At 35.7% G+C, this 17,074-nt stretch overlaps 1 protein-coding gene and 1 non-coding gene across 2 annotated transcripts in view; one reads left to right on the top strand and one right to left on the bottom strand.

Moving 5' to 3' along the window:
* Positions 1-17,074, bottom strand: part of PHLPP1 (PH domain and leucine rich repeat protein phosphatase 1) — a 280,844-nt gene that overhangs the window by 42,366 nt on the left and 221,404 nt on the right. The window contains 1 exon segment of the mRNA XM_058277856.1: positions 13,475-13,630. Within this exon segment, the coding sequence (XP_058133839.1) occupies positions 13,475-13,630 (156 nt within the window).
* Positions 2,217-2,323, top strand: LOC111759306 (U6 spliceosomal RNA). Its single transcript, XR_002793340.1, has one exon. It is a non-coding gene; the product is annotated as a U6 spliceosomal RNA (small nuclear RNA).

Raw genomic sequence — 17,074 nt, 5'->3', positions numbered from 1 at the left:
TTGGCTCAACTGATAGAGCATCCACCTACCACATGGGAGGTCCAGGGTTCAAACCCAGGGCCTCCTGACCTGTGTGGTGAGCTGGCCCACGTGCAGTGCTGATACGCGCAAGGAGTGCTGTGTTGTGTAGGGGAGTCCCATGTGCAAAAGGAGTGCGCCCCTGTAAGGCGAGCCGCCGCCCTGCATGGAAAGAAAAAAAAATGCAGCCTGCCCAGGAGTGGCGCCCACACATGGAGAGCTGATGTAGCAAGTTGACGCAACAAAAAGAGACATGGATTCCCAGTGCCACTGACAAGAATACAAGTGGACACAGAGAGCAGACAACTGGGAGGGGCAGGGTAGGGGAGAGAAATAAATTTTTTAAAAAAAGGTAAGAGAGTATGTACTTGGATTTAGGGACTGCTGAACACTGCTCCAAAAGGGTTGTTTCAGTACACATTCTCATCAGCACTTTAGGAGTGTGCCTGTTTCCCTGTGGTCTTGCCAAAAGAACATGTTCTCATTATTTAAATATTTTTCTAATCAGCTAGGTAAGAAATGTTTTCATTTGTTTCTCTCATTATGAGTGAGCCTGAATATTTTTCATATGTATTAGGACCAGTTTATATCTTTTTTGGTGTGAATTGTCTGTTCATCTCTTTTCCAATATTTTCTGTCTGGTTTTTTAAACTTTGACCCTCAATATTTAAGAGTTCTTTATAAATTAGTAATATTGGCCTATGGGTTATGATATATGCAGCAAATATTTTCTCCCAGGTACCAGTTGTTTTCTCAGTTTATGGTGACAGTTGCCATGAATGTTTGTTTTTTATGTTTATGCAATCAATTTTATTATTCTTTAGTTTTACTGTCTCGGGATTTTGAGTCATACTTAGAAATCTTTCCCTATACAGAAGTTAAAGAGGAATTCAGCAATATGTTCTTTTAATATTTGTGTGTTTTCATATACAAGTTTTATATTTAGATTCCTGATCCATTCAGAGTTTATACTTGCATATGGTGTGTCATATGGATCTAATTTCATATTTTTCCAAATGTATACCCAGTTGTACCAGCACTATTAATTTTAAGCAGGGGTTCCACAGACCCCTATGCCAGTCAGGTAAAAACTACAGACCCCTTATTGAGTTCACACTATATTGTGTATTATTTAATAAATATATAACACCTGCACCAATATATCCCCCCCACAAGAATAATGTTTTGTTTTGTTTTAAATTTTAATTCTAGCTTATGGACCCCCTGGTTAAAAGCCCCTGATTTAAAGGTTCATTTTTGCACCAAAATTTGAGATGCCACCTTCATCATTTACTATATTTCCTTATGTATTTGGATTTATATCTGGACTTCATATTCTTTTCATCTGTTCTATTCTATTCATGTGTCAGTACCACACCACTTTAAGATTTTATGTTTTGATGTTTGGTAGGGTTTGTCTCCTCACTGTAGTTTTCTTTTTCCATATGAACTTTAGCATCAATATGTTGAACTCCATTATAAAAGCTTTTTGTTATGTGTATGGAGATTGTATTAAATTTACAGATTAACTTATGAAAAACTGGTATCTTAATAATGAGTCATCTGACCCAAGAACAGGGTATAATTTTCCATATGTTCGAGTTTACTCTTGTATTTTTCAGGAGTGTTTTAATGTTTTCTTCATGTAACTTCTGCACATTTCTCACTGATCTATTTGAAGTACAGTTTTCACTACCAATGTATATTCTCAAAGGATCATTGTGTACATGAAGGCTTTTGATTATATCCTGTTACCTTAATTTTTTTTATTATTTTAGTTCATTTTATCATTGATTCTTTAGAGTTTTGGGGTAAAATACCGTGCTAACTGCAAGTAGAGATAGTTTATCTCTTCCTTACCAATTCTCAGGTCTCGAATTAATTTTTCTTTTCTGACTCCACTGCTAAAACATATAGTATAATACTGAATAATATTGGAGTAGTGGGTATCCCTGTCTTATTCTTGATATTAGTAGAAATGCCATAGGTGTTTTCCCATTAAGTAGGAAAGTAGCTTTAGGATAAGATGTATAGGATGTTAAGAAAAAAAATCCATCAATTCCTGTCTCATTAAAATAAAACAACAGCTTTATAGTAGATAATCTATATATGGATATGCTACATATGTTTTAATCCATTCATCAACTGATGGACATCTGGGTTGTTTCCATTTTTTAGTTATTAAGAATAATGCTGGTGTGTTCGCTTCAGCAGCACATATGCTAAAATTGGAATGATACAGAGAAGATTAGCATGGTCCCTGCACAACAATGACACATGAATTCGTGAAACGTGCCATATTTTTAGAAGGGTGAGTTTGAGGAGAAGCGGAGGAGGAGGTGGCCTAGAGTTAGCTAGCCAGTAGTCAGTAAAGGGTGGAAGAGCAGTGTGACCTCTTTATTCATTCAAACCTGTCTGGTACCCACGTTATAAACTCTATTCATTCACAGCCTGTTTGGTAGCCACATTTCATCATGCTATGCACTTGCTGTCTTTCCTGTCTTTTTATTTTAAAAAAAATTTTAATGTTTATGCATATTTTTTGTCTTTATTTTTTTAATATTACATTTTAAAAAATGAGGTCCCCATATACCCCCCCACCCCCTCACCCCACTCCTCCCCCCATTACAACAATTGTCTTTTCTGTCTTGATGCCACATGCTGTACAGATGCCAACATTAAAGCATTTTCATAGTGGAGGAAAAAAAGGAATAACGGTGGTGGGGTGAGAAGCTTCAGGGCTTTGTCCCCCCATAGAAATTTTGAACAACCAGCAAGAACTAACAGAAATCTCTTTCTCAAAGCTCCAGAAAACAGTTAAAGGAGTGCAGTAATAGCATGAGTGCCAAATCTAGAAAAGGCCTCTTAAAAGTGGTAGGATCTTGTGGAGCCCTGGCTGGCCTTACCCCTACACCTCCTTGACTTGGCACAGAGCCAGCCCATGCTCCCAGGGCAGACCCAGGTCCTGGTTCCAGAGGGAGAATAATCCTTGTATACATGCTGGGAACACATATGCCTGGCTCAATCTGTGTGCTGGTGGCCCAAGGGCCTCACCATATACCAGAACTTGTCCTGTGTGCAGAAGCAGTTGATGGAACTCCCCTCAGAAAGCTGTGAGAGAGCAGCCAAATTGTGCTGCCTGCGACAAGGGACTGCTAGCTGGAGGGCACACAGTGCAAGACCCATGAGAAAATGACTCCCCAGGGAAAGGGGACAAAGGAACCAGGTAAATGGGGAACTTCTAGGGCCCCAAGTTCATGCCCAAGAAAAAAATACATGTGCCAAAAGGATGAGGGAGGCCCCTATGCTTTGGCCTGGAGCTCATCTCTAAACTCTTTGTATGCATAAGTCCTGAGGGAGAGGACTGGCACAGGTCAATCTGCAAAGGTTGGGAAAAGTTTTTTCTTTCTTTCTTTTTTTGGTAGCTCCTGGCATTCAGGGAAAGCTCTGCCATAACACTTAGCTGGATACAAGCTTAAGGACCAGACACTCAAAATCTGATTTCCAGAGATAACACATTAAAATATCAAAATGTCCAGGTTTCAACAAGATTACAAAACATACAATGAAACAAGAAGCCATGGCCCAAGCAAAGAAGAAAATTAAAGCATTAGAAATTACCAATGAGGAGACCAGACCTGGGACATATAAGACAAAGTCTTAAAATAATAATAATTTTAAAAAGGTACTAAACATGGTCCAAAGAACTAAAAGTAAACTTGGGCAAAGAATTCAAGAAAATCAGGAAAATGATAGATGAAAAGAAAATATTTTTTGCTAAAAGCAAAAAATTGCCATCCAAGGATTCTGTATTTGACAAAATCGCCTTTCAAAAATGAGAATGAGATAAAGACATTCCCAGATAAACAAAAGCTGAGGGGGTTCATTAACACTAAACCAGTCCTACAAGAGATGCTAAAGAGAGTTGTATAGGTGGAAAGAAAAGGACAATAGACAAGACTGAAGCCACTAAAGAAATAAATATTTCCAGTAAGAGTAACAACATAGTAAATATATTAGTAGGTGCCAGTACTATCTTATTTTTAGTTATGACTGCACTTTTTACTTCCTACAAGATCTAAAAAGCAATGAACAAAATTCAACGACAAATCAGTGGTTACAGATTTAGGATGTTAAATTTGAGTGCCATGGTAACTACAATGAAAATTTCAGAGAACATATAAGCTCACAGAGTGAGAAATTAACAGTATAGAATGTCAGGGGTGTTGGATAGGGGAAATGGGAAGTTAATTCATAATGGGTATAGGGCTTCTTGTTGGGGAGATGGGAAAAGTTTTAGTATTAGAAGGTGGTGGGGAAGTGGGCGTGGCTCAACTGATAGAGCGTCTGCCAACCATACAGGAGGTCCAGGGTTTGGTACCCAGGGCCTCCTGGTCTGTGTGGTGAGCTGGCCCATGCACAGTACTGCCACGTGCAAGGCATGCTATGTCATGCAGGGGTGTCCCCTGCGTATGGGTGCCCCACGTGCAACAGTGCGCCCTGCGCAGAAGAAGCGCAACTGGCCAAGGAGTGGCACCGCACACATGGAGAGCTGACACAGCAAGATCACACACACACACAAAAAAGCGACACAGTTTTCTGGTGCCGCATGACAAGAATGCAAGCAGACACAGAAGAACACACAGTGAATGGATACAGAGAGCAGACAGTGGGCGGGGGGGAATAAATAAAATAAATCTTTAAAAAAAAAAAGAATGTGGTAGGGGTACTGCAACATAATGAATGTGATTAATGCCACTGACTGCTATGTTTGGGAGTGGTTGAGATAGGGAAGTTTCTGTTGCATGCATGTTTCCACAATTAAAAAAAAGAGAGACGATGGCAATTAAATACAATACACGATATTGGATGGGACCTAAAAACGGAGGAGAAAAGAATCAAAAGAACCTTAGTGAGGCATATGAAAAAAACTGGAATATAGACTGGAAGCTTTGTATCAATGTTAATTACTTGAACTGAAACCTTATTCTCAGGAAATGTACATGGCAGTGCTAAATGTTCAAAGAGCATGATGTATACAATCTACACATGTGTTCAGAAAATGGATAGATGGACTGAGAGACAGACAGAGAGAATGAGATGGCAAATATGGTATTATGTTAAAATTGGTAAATCTGTTATCTGGGAGTATGTTGGAGTTCTCTGTATGGGGTCTGTATTACTGTTCTATAAATTTGAACATTATTTCAAAATAAAAAGTTAAAAAATTGATACATTACTTTAATTAGATGAATTAAATCCCATCAAATCTATTGCTATACCTGATGTTTCATGTCAAAGCTGTCATAATACTTCATATTTACATATATTTGCTATGTTCTCTTTTCTATAGGCTGTATATTCTTTGCTCTTTAATACATTAAATTTTTTTGGTATTTAAGAAAGTTTCCGTTTTTGTTCTAGTGGATACTACTGTACTTAAGCCTTAGTAAATGACCTTAGTCCCTTGGATTTTTATTCAATCAGTCACTATCCAGTTTATCATTTCTTACTGGTATCCTTTAACTCACACTGATTGCTTATACAGCAATAATGAATTTATTCTATTTTCCTCATACTTCTATCTTTCCATTTTAAGATGAATTATTTCTACTTTGTCACAACATAACTTTTTTGTACATTAGTCTCTCCCTCTCCCCACCTTTTAGTTGTAAATCTACATATATATAAATATGCTCACTGTGGGTCCTTCTGTTAAAATTATACCAGTTATTTCTTTATTGAATGTCATCCTGGGCTACATCACTATCCATAGAACTTTCTGTGTTGATAGAAAATGTTCTATTATTTGTACTGTTCACCATGGCAACCACAACTGACACCTTGCTACAGAGCACTTAAGATGTGGCTGATACAAGGGAGGAACTAAATTTTAAATTTTGTTAATTTTAATTAAAATTAAAATTAAAAAACCCTCTGATCACATACAATAAAAGGTGAATTTTGTATTACGTGCATATTTAAAAAGCTACATGTGGCTAGTGGTTCCATTTTGGACAGAGTAGTTCTAATAGATTCCTTAGGAAAGAATCATGTATACAGAATTCCCTAAGTCCTTGAATTTTTAAAATAATAGCTTCATTGAGATATAATTCACATACCATACAATTCACTCTTAAGTAATTCAGTGGTTTTTCTCACAGTTGTACAACTATCACCATTATCTAATTTCAGAACATTTTCATCACCCCCCTCCCCAGAGGAATTCCATACCCATTAGTACTCTTCTCACCCTGGCCCCTGGACACTTTCTGTGTCTACAGATTTGCTAACTCTGGACATTTCATATAATGACAGCATACGATACTTGACCTTATGTCTGGCTTATTTCACATAGCATCATGTTATCCATGTTGTAGCAATGTATCAATACTTCACTCCTTTCTGTTGTTGAATAACATTCCACTATATGGACATAATGTATATGGTTTATCTGTTCAACCACTGATGGACATATGAATTGCTTCCACTTTCCAGCTAGTATGAATAATGACTATGAATACCGGTGTACAGGTTTTTGTGTAAATATACATTTTCATTTCTCATAGGTATATATGAGTATGTTTAAATGCTTGAGACTATTTTCTAAAGTGGCTGCACCATTTACATTCCCTCCAGCAGTCTATGAGAGTTCCAATTTATCCACATCCTTACCACTTGTTACTGATTATAGCCACCCAAGTGGGTGAGAATTAGCATCTCACTATGGGTTAGATTTACATTTCTCTAAGAGCTAATGATGTTAAGCATCTTTTCATATGCTTATTGGCTATTTGTATATCTTCTTTGGAGATATGTCTATTTGCCCATGTTTTCTTTGGCTTGTCTTTTTATTGTTGAATTTTGAGAGTTCTTTCATGTCCTTTATATGATTTATAATTTTCAAATATTTTTCCCTGTTCTGTGGGTTGTCTTTGCACTTTCTTTATGGGTCCTTTGAAGCACAAAAGTGTTGAATTTTAATGATATTGAATTTATTTTTTTATTTTTTGCTGGTAGTCTTGGTGCTTAATAGTTTAATACTATCTTCTATACCTTAGATCTTAAAGGATAGCTTGTCTTGATACAAAAATCTTGGGTCACTTTCACTGCACTTTTTAAAAGCTGCCCCATTATTACCCTACTTTACATAATGCTTTTGTGAAGTCTGATGACATTCTAATTATTTGCCTTTTAAAATTATTGGGGGGGGGGGGGAGAAATAAAAAATAAATCTTTAAAAAATAAATAAATAAAATGATTTGCTCTTTTTATCCTGGAGGCCTTGAAGATTTTTATCTTTGAAATCTAATAGTGTAATTTCAGTATGTCTCAAAGTTCTGGGTTAATTTCCCAGGTGCCCAGAAGCCCTTTTCAGTACATACATTAAGATATTTTGTTTGTTTCTGGAAAAACTCCTTAGACTACAGTTTTAAATACCAGTCCTGTTTCACTGTTTTGTCCTTCCCACTAACTCATGATACAAACATTGTTCCTTTGTGACCTGTCTTCCACTTCCACTACTTTAACTCTGTTAATTCTTTTTCTCATTTCTATTTGAATCTGTTCTTCCTTTGGCACCTTGTACTGTACTACTCATTTGAGGTGTAACTGTCTTTCTCTTTCATTTCCCAAATTCAATCAAATCTCTTTACATTCCTTCCTTTTTTTGTCCCTTTTTTTCTTAGCTCCTCTTATTTGAACATAATAAATTTTCCTTGGCGTGCTGGCTACAGTTTTATCTGGCTTCAAGATACAGCTTTTTTTTGGGGGGCAGGGGGCTGGAGCAGGGGCGGATGGGTATTCCATAGTTAGAAGTATAGGCTTTTTTTTTCCTTTCTCATGTTGGGGGATAATAAATCAGTACGAAACTGTTCATATTTTTCTGATTCATTTTTGTGGTGTTGGATTTTGTTTTTCAAGAGTCCTAGTTCAATGGTGTCATCTTCTGTCAGCAAAGCAAAGTTCAGATACATTAGGGGACTTTTATATTTGCTTGTTTGTGTTGAGATCTACCAGTACTTTTCTCTCTGTGTGTGAGAGAGAAAAGGCTCAGAGTTCTCTACACCGTGTTTCAAACTCCACAGTGCCATTCTCTAGTTTTGAAAAACCTCCAGTAGATTTTAATGCAATACTCCTGGGTTAACAACTTCTGGCTTAAAATATTTGAGAAACTCCACACTTTAAAAAGTAGAGATGAAATGTTTCTGATATCCAGAAATATTATTAGACTCACATTCAACTTTTGCATTAAAATTCTTCCTACCTAGAAAAATCTATTTGTTTCAGCAGTAGCACCTGTGGTTAACCTTAGTTTTCAGTATGTTCAATACACCATCTGCAATGAAATCACAGGGAACTTGTTAAACATACAGATCCCAGGTTATTCCTCTAGAGTTGAAGTCAGTAGAACTGAGACGGTGCTAGAATATGGCATGTTTAAAAAAGAATCCAGGGAATTCTGAAGACCCAGCTTTATTCTACTATGACTCTCAAAACATCACAACTTTACTATAAGAGACCGCTCTCTTCCCTAAAATATACAGTGTTGGCAACTTAGCTCTTCAAAATGTCAGAAATACATTTTGCCAAAAGGTACCAGTTGCCATGGTCAATCTATCATGCTCTCCCAAACTTTGTTCCCTTTTAGTTCCCATGATATTTATACATATTCTGTCTGAGTCATTAAGACTTATGGTCTGCAAAATGACTAATACTTTAGAGATATTTAATAAATATAAAATGAGCAATTGGCATATACTTATCTGCACATTCACTCCCCTTATTCCCACTCCTGAAAAAAAAGCCAACACAGACCTTCATGTCCATCCACAACTGTAATCTATAGGTTTCTGTTATAGGACCCATTTTGGTTTTGTTAGTTAGACTGACTTGATTAGAAAACGATTATCTGGCTATCAGTGAGAGTGTAGATGCTAGGTGGACGAGGAGTCAGCAATAGCCAAGCTTCAGGGAAGAAGAAAAAGATGGCAGTCCCTCAGGCAGTTTTTTGTGTACTCTGGTGACCCATGGGCCTCACCTACTCTCCAGCCCTGCCTATCTGTTGATGTAAACTGATTGTATGGAACTCTTTCTCAAAGTTTCTATCAAGAAAATCCTCGGCTCTACGCAAAAAAGAGATAAGATGAGAGAAGAAGGCTTATAAGATCCAGATTAAAATATTTTCCAGTTTGTACAAAAGAACAAAATCACAGTTAACTTCTCGGTGACATATGGCTCATCATATTTCATGACTGTCTATAGTTTTTGAGCTGCCAGTGAAAAGAAGTTAAGATAAACAAAATTCAAAGATAAATATGGAGAGCAAAGGCATAGACTGAAATTGCTGGCTCAAGTTAAAAGAATTTTAATAGAATTGGTCTAAAGTTTTCAGAGGAAGAACAAGATATTACTAAAAATCATCTAAGTTAAAATAGATTCCTCTCTCTTATTTGGTTACCAAATATCTTCCTGCTACCAGGTAAAGCGGACTAATATATGCCTCTCTAAAATGGTAATATTCAGTGAATGCTATCATGTAATCAAGACCATAAAATCTCACGGAAATCTACTTGAGCAGGTAAGATTCAGAGCTAAAGAAAACTCCTTGCCGAGTAATACATGTTTTACTGATCATGCTCTTGAAGCTTCAAAGCACAACTTCTACTTAGAACATGAACTAAACCATTTTTTACTGATGAAGACTTTTATTCAGCCTCTTTCTTCAGTTATATACCCAAACAAGAGCTTGTTTTTATGTAACTTGTAATATATTATCACAAAGAGAAATACGAAAAAAGGAGCAGCAATATATTTTTTCATTAACGTATTATAGAGCACAGATTGGATGGAAGGAGAATTAGTTTCATTAGTACCTGAAGCTATTTGCCAAAAATACAGCTATGTATTACACAACAACAAAGTTTTGTTATTCATAGAATTAGCCTAGATCATGCAAACCAACTTCATCCACTTCTTCTTTTGTCATCTCCAACCTGCTTTTTTACTACAGTTACTTGTATAATTATTTTAAACTCTGCATTGAATTGTAAGTGTAATATCTATATTTAGTCATTTTTAAATTCCCAACAGCACTCTGCACAGTGACTTAACCTTCCCAGGTAATTAAGTTTGCTGTACTGAGCCATGTAAATCAAAACAAATCACAAATGAATCTACTAACAAGAAGACTTCACCTAAAAAACTCATTTTAATATCTTAAATCTAATGTTTTCTTTATTAAACCTATTCCACAACTGTACTAGTTTATTCTTTCCCTCAGAACTAAAACCATATACACAAGATCTGTACATTGCCCTGAATGCAAATTATGCCTCAGTAAAAAAGATATTAATTTTTTTAAAGTTGGAGAGTTATAGGTTAAACCTTCGGTATTTAGGATTTAGAAAGAGGATAAGTAGCAGTGCTACCTTTTTAGGAGGCAGTAAATAGTTGATGGGAATCATTATAAAATGTTTTCTTGCTTTTGTTTTTTCATCCTCTAACAAGTGAAATAATAAGAAGATGTGGTATAAAAAAGAGCTAATCATTTCTACCTTATACCCTCATAATCCTATCTGCCTGAGATAACCAAACTCCCTAAATGTTCTTTCTAACCCAGAGTTAAGATAATAAAGATCAGTTGCTATACTGTGCTGGAGATGTAGTGATTATATTGGTTAGAAAACAGGTACTGAAATATGTCTTCTTGGAAAAGTTTCTCATTTCAGCCTTTTTTTGGTCATTTGCTTTTCTCTCATAAAAGTAGGATTCTTGCTCCTTTTAATTCACCCAACCACTTACTCCAGAACTCTCTTGTGCCAGAAATGCTTTTAGCATGGAAATGTCCTCCTCTTAAGACCTAATTTCTCCACAGCAGTCTCTATTTTTCCAAACGTAATTTGCTCTAGATAGACCTGACTGTTTGGACTGTGGTCATTTCTGCCTAAATGCCTTCAGCTTACGCTATTAGCTTGGTTTATGTTGTTTTCAATAATTCTGTCTTCCTGCAGTGGCTCAACTTAGGTCCTAATTTTTCCATCTTATATTACTAGAAATATTCCAGTTCACACAATCCACCACTTTCTGACTTAACAGATTTCATTTGGAAATTATACAAATAATTCAAAATGGGAAAACTGAGATGTAGGGTGATCTGCCCAGGATCACAAAATCAGCAATTTACACAGAGGTTCTCAATCTTGGGGGTTGTCAGAATCATCTGCGGAGCAACATAAAATTATAGTTGTCCTTTCAAATTCTTGTCTTCGAACATGAAAATGCAGTCTCCTCAACTGACCTATAAGCTTCTACAGGGACTTGTGTTCACATTCCATGGCACTGCAGATACTCAATGAGTACTACATTATGGGCTCTAGAGAATGACAGAAATAGAGTTGTCCTTTTAGAAACAACTCCACAGTAATGAATAAATAATAAGAATCACTAATACCTATTGGAGAGTTCCAGGGCTATTCCCTTACTCTACTATCCATTAACTTATCAGACTTGACCAGGCACTGGAGCTGTGAACAGTGTACTAGACAGAAATGGCTTTATCTCCCTCAAAAATTTCTAAAACTTGAATTTACTTCTCTATTTGTTCTTCAGATTCAGTGTACACCTACAGGGAAGTTAGAAGATTCTCATTAAAGAACTGCACTCCAATTTTGCCTACTTTGCTTTATGAAAGAAAACATAAAGTTACAATGTAACAATTCTCAACAGGGAGGAAATCAAATTATAGTGTCCACATTAAAAAAAATCACAGGTCTAGAGCTAACTGTATGCTACACATTGTGCTCTGATATGAATGGAAAGGCAAGAACAATGATTTAAAAGACCTTGAAACATTGCTTTTTTGTCAGGGCTATGTTACAGCAGTGATTAATCACAAACAGCAAACCCATTTTCTCACAATTCCATATCTCTGTATTTGTAACTTACATGAATACATTAAAGATCATTTTTTAAAGATGAAAGCAGAATAAAAAGAAAAGGAAGAGAGTGCTAGAAATGTTCTATATCTTGACCTAGCTAATAGTTGCACTGGTATACACATATATAAAAATTCATTAAGCAGTACACATAAAGAGTTGTATAAGTCACTGAATATGTTATATCTTGACAAAAAGATTACAGGAAAAAAATGGCAAAGGAGAGGAAAATAAGAGGTCACAGTAAGGATAGTTTTTAAAATAAATTAAATTTTCGATCATTCATAAGCAAGTATTTATAGAACACCTTGCTTTATTCGAGACCTTGTGATAATATTGAGGGTAAACTGCTGTGAAGAAAGTCAATGGTCTCATGGAGTTTATAATCTAATGGTGCAGAGAGATGAGTAAACCAGAAATTACAATAAAGTGCTTGATAAGTTTGGTGACAGGATCAAGCACAGAAGCTTGGGAACACATGACGGGGTATCTAATTAACTTAGAACAGCCAGAGTTCTTCGACTGCTACTTCACCCTTGAAAAATGATACATATTGAAACATGCCAAATGTGATCATTTATTTTTCTAAGGCAAAAAGATCCATCATAATTTCTGTCTCTTCAGTTCTAGAAGCACATAATTAAATTTAACTTTTTATATTCATAATAAGGTACATTAAAAGTTAAATCCTTCATATCTACTCTATAGTGAGAGCAATTTGCTGAAGAAAAAAATTAGCAGAGGACAAAAGGATTCAGACCACCAGCTTACAAAGGATTTTAGTATATTGCACATGGGAATAATCTGGGTTCTGAAGCAAACAAGATGTTCCAAAGTTTAATGGCCACCATTACTTAAAGCTTTCTTTAAAGGAAGTTCTGCATGTGGCATCACTTCATAGAAAATAGAAATTCACTTAGTGTTTAGATAAACTCCCCTGTCTCCTAAATCAAAATAACTTCATTAAATGCTTAGTAAAACCAGTTACAAATATTTAGAAACATTTTGTTCAAAGGAAAACAATTTATTTAAATGTGAGGGGAAAAACTGCAGTAAAAAGGCAAGAACAAAAACTAGTGAAAACAAAAACAAAACGAAAAAACTAAGCAAACTCCAGGAAAATCTATCTCCATTACAAAAAGTTATAAACATGTAAAAGCAGAAACAGATAACCTTAAGATATTTAAGCTAAGCCACGACTGGCCTGTAAAATTTTGCTAAGGGAGCAATTTAGAAGCACATTTTTCATCCTTGTATACTTCACCCTCATAGTGCATGCATATGCACAACTTAACCTACTACAATCTCCAGAAAGCAGCAAAATTAATAAAGTATCTATAGGATATCCTTGCCTTTACACCCCACAAAAAGGTCAGAGAAGTGGCTAGAAAAATCATTTTCTTCATAAAACTAGGACAGAGAGATAATCTGAACGTTCACAGAAATGGTGTCAGACATAACAGGCAAGATAAAGAGGTGGTATTTTATGGATACATATGAATAAACAAAACAAACATTACCTATCAGCCTTCATCAGAAGGGTAGATGGTAGTTCAAGGAGCTGGTTGTGTTGCACATCCAAGACCTCCACTGATGTTCTTTCTAGCCTTTCAGGAAGCCGTGTTAGCTGGTTGTGTCCTGCCAGTAGTTTCCGGAGACTACTGTTACAAAATAAGCTGTACAAAGAAAGGGACAAAAGACAGAAGGCAACTTACTTAGATCTAATTTAGGGTAAAGTTTAAAAAATGATTAAGAGTAGAAGAATACCTAAAATTATCTCCCCCCAAATCATAAATTCATTCAAAGCAACTGCAAGTTCATTTTAAAAGGAGCTCAAACTTGGAGCTGTTTAAATTTCATTACTTTGCATAAAAATTGAAAGAAGAAACATGAAAAGGGATATTGAGCAAAGAAGCTCCTTAGTAAAAGACTAAAAAAGTTTCACTGAGAAGAGCAGTCTAATCTTCATTGTTAGATACACAAGGCAAGCTTTAGAAAGTTGAATGCTTCATCTTGCAGTATTCTAAAATGCCAGACCGCTTCACCCACAAGAGAGTCTAAATAAATACAGCTGAACAGTTTTTACCTACAACAACATTAAATAAAGGATTCTTTTATCCAATTAAAATTTTTTTAAAAAGTCAACTAAAAAAAGGTTATGTTTTCCCCAGGTGCACTTCACAATCATAATTATTTCCCTCTTTCCTCAATTCCCTAAATTTTTCTTTGGTTTAATTCTAGGCCAAAGTAGAAACTCCCTTCTGAAAAACCTTTAAGAACTGTTTGGATGCTTGGATGTATTTCTTTTATTGGTTACCAGAACTGTAACAAATGATGAATACTTATTAATCTAATGTAAATCTGCACTGGGACCACTTCAAGCTTCTCTGACAGTTGTAAAAAACAGGCCCTGGGTTTAAAAACAGAAACACGGAAGAAGAGATGTGATGTGGGGGCATTTTCAGGACTTGGAGTTGTCCTGGGTGGTACTGCAGGGACAGTTACTGGACACTGTATGTCCTCCCATGGCCCACTGGGTGGACTAGGGGAGAGTGTAAACTACAATGTGGACCATTGACCATGTGGTGCAGCAGTGCTCAGAGATGTATTCACCAAGCGGAATGAATGTCCCATGATGATGGAGGAGGTTGTTGTTATCGGAGGAGTGGGGTGAGGGGGGTGGGGGGTGTATGTAACATTAAAAAAATAAAGACAAAAAAATACAAAAAATGAATAAATAAAAACAGAAACACGGGGCTGTGGGGAAGTGAAAGTTATAATTTGCTTGAAGGGTCACTTTGGAATAAGACTCCATTTACACTGTTGTCAAAGAATAAGCCTTATTCATCCATCTCCTATTTTCCACTGTCCTGACCTCATTCCCTGATATCCAAAATTCTTAAAATTACTATACATTATAGCCATAACTTTATTCACATTAAATATCAAAACTATATTCGCTGCTCGCAAAGACAACAGCAATCTATCTCGACACTGAGATACCACAAGCAACCATTCAAGATATCAGAAATGCCTATCTGCAGGTTTAATTATTGGTGCAACACCACAGATTACCCAGAACATTCAGTCACAGTTACCACAGTGGGCAGAGTCTCTCTATAACAGCCACTTCAACCCAGTAATTCAGGATTCAATTCACCAATTTTACTATCTTGCAGGCGCTGGGGCACAAGTTAGGATTAACAGAGGGTAATATGGAGTTTTCTATTATGTTCACTTATATGTATTTTCTTTTATCTTTTAATAAGTGGATAGCTGAAAGACAGGTGAAAAATTCCTGGGGCTGATTTTCTGTAATCAGCAGAACCGATCAGTAGAACTGATCAACAACTACAAGGATGAGTACTAAACACTTACTGGATTTAATTCAATTCTTTTGGGTGCTACGCAAGCATTAAAATACCTTCTTTCCTTTTTAATATATTTCCACTTTCAAATATCAATTTCTGTTTTGTCAAATCCTTCACTTTTCTTCTTCAGATAAGCACAGTTTGAATATTAAATCAATTTCTAATGAATAGCCTTCTTGTCTGAATATTTCATCATTGATATGGCTGATACCAACTGTGTAACTAAACAATACCATAAAAAAGAAAACAATACATAGTTTTTCTCTCGTGTTAAAATACACACTCTCTCACACACGTTCTTTAAATTCTTTGACAAGAGAGCACTTGAGATTTGCTTGAATAAGTATTTGTTTAGATCCCCCCCCCCAAACCTGTACTAATAAAGTCAGTCTAAGATTAACTTCATGGAAAATAAGATAAAATATATATCATATTGCATTTGTTTATATATACGTAATATCTTTGTTGTAGTCTACAATGAACAGAGACCTTAGACTCCAATATGCTAATGTTGGATTGGGCCTCAGGTACCCTCTAAAAATGCTATTTGTGGTACAAAAGCTTAATACAAGATGGCATTTAATAACATGCTCCATTTTGCTTGAACTGGATATGGACTTATCAACTTGATAGCATGATCTTCAATGAAAAAGTATTTTGTTGGGTGAGGGTGGGAAGGGGGAGGAAGGAATAGAGAGAAAGTATGGGGATAGATGTGATAAAACACTTTTTCAACAATATTTTCCCCTTGGGGGTATATGGGATCCTCTTATATATTTTAATGTAATATTTTATATGATCTACACATCTTTAAAAAAATTTCTAAATCTATAAACATTTTTAAAAATTAAAAAATAAATAAAGATGTTTGGGGAGGAAGGAAAAAAACAAAAAACAATATTTTCCCCAATTAGTAGAATACTGTTTTCACTGCTACTGTGCCGCTTCCGAAAGGGATGAACACACACACATGCACACAGGCACACACAATAGGCTGTCCACAGGCACATTACCAAAGTCTTTCTCTTGATAAACTGATGAACTGCACTGGTCACCTAAATGCTAATCAATCAATATAATACTCTAGGCAGAAAGCATTTTCAAATGGATGACTGAATTTATAGGTATATATGAGAAGAACAAAAGAAAATTAACTGAGCCCTCCAGAAATTGAAAATGTAACTCCCATTTCTTATATGAAAATTATATTCTGACACAGTTATCCAATGGAAATATGACTTAAGCCATATAAGTAATCTGAAATTCTCTAACGACACTGAAAAATAAACCGGTGAATTAATTTTTAGACTATATTTAGACTAATATATCCAAAATACTATTATAACATGTAACTAATATAAGATTATAAATGAGATATTTTGCATCTGGTGTATTTTTATACTTGCAGCACTTCTCAATTAGGATTAGTCATGCTTCAAGGTTCAATAGCCACATGTGGTTACTGACTACCTACTGCGCAACTCTAATATGTTCAACAAACATGTATACTTCATGATTCTTTTCCTTTACAAGAAAACAGAGAAATATTGATAATATACCTACTCAATGATCGGCTAAGAACAGTGGAAATAGCTGGATCTGTACTGTCCAATATAGCAGCCATTAGCTACAAGTGACTATCTAAATACAAATAAACTAAAATTAATTAAAAATTCAGTTCCTGACTCACATTAGCCACATTTCAAGTACTCAATAGCCAAATGCAACTAGTGGATACCATACTGGACA

The sequence above is a fragment of the Dasypus novemcinctus genome, chromosome 16 (genome assembly GCF_030445035.2).
Source record: "Dasypus novemcinctus isolate mDasNov1 chromosome 16, mDasNov1.1.hap2, whole genome shotgun sequence".
NCBI classification, from domain to species: Eukaryota; Metazoa; Chordata; class Mammalia; order Cingulata; family Dasypodidae; genus Dasypus; species Dasypus novemcinctus.
Note: the sequence above shows the minus strand (reverse complement) of the source record. Positions and strands in the feature narration are given on the sequence as shown.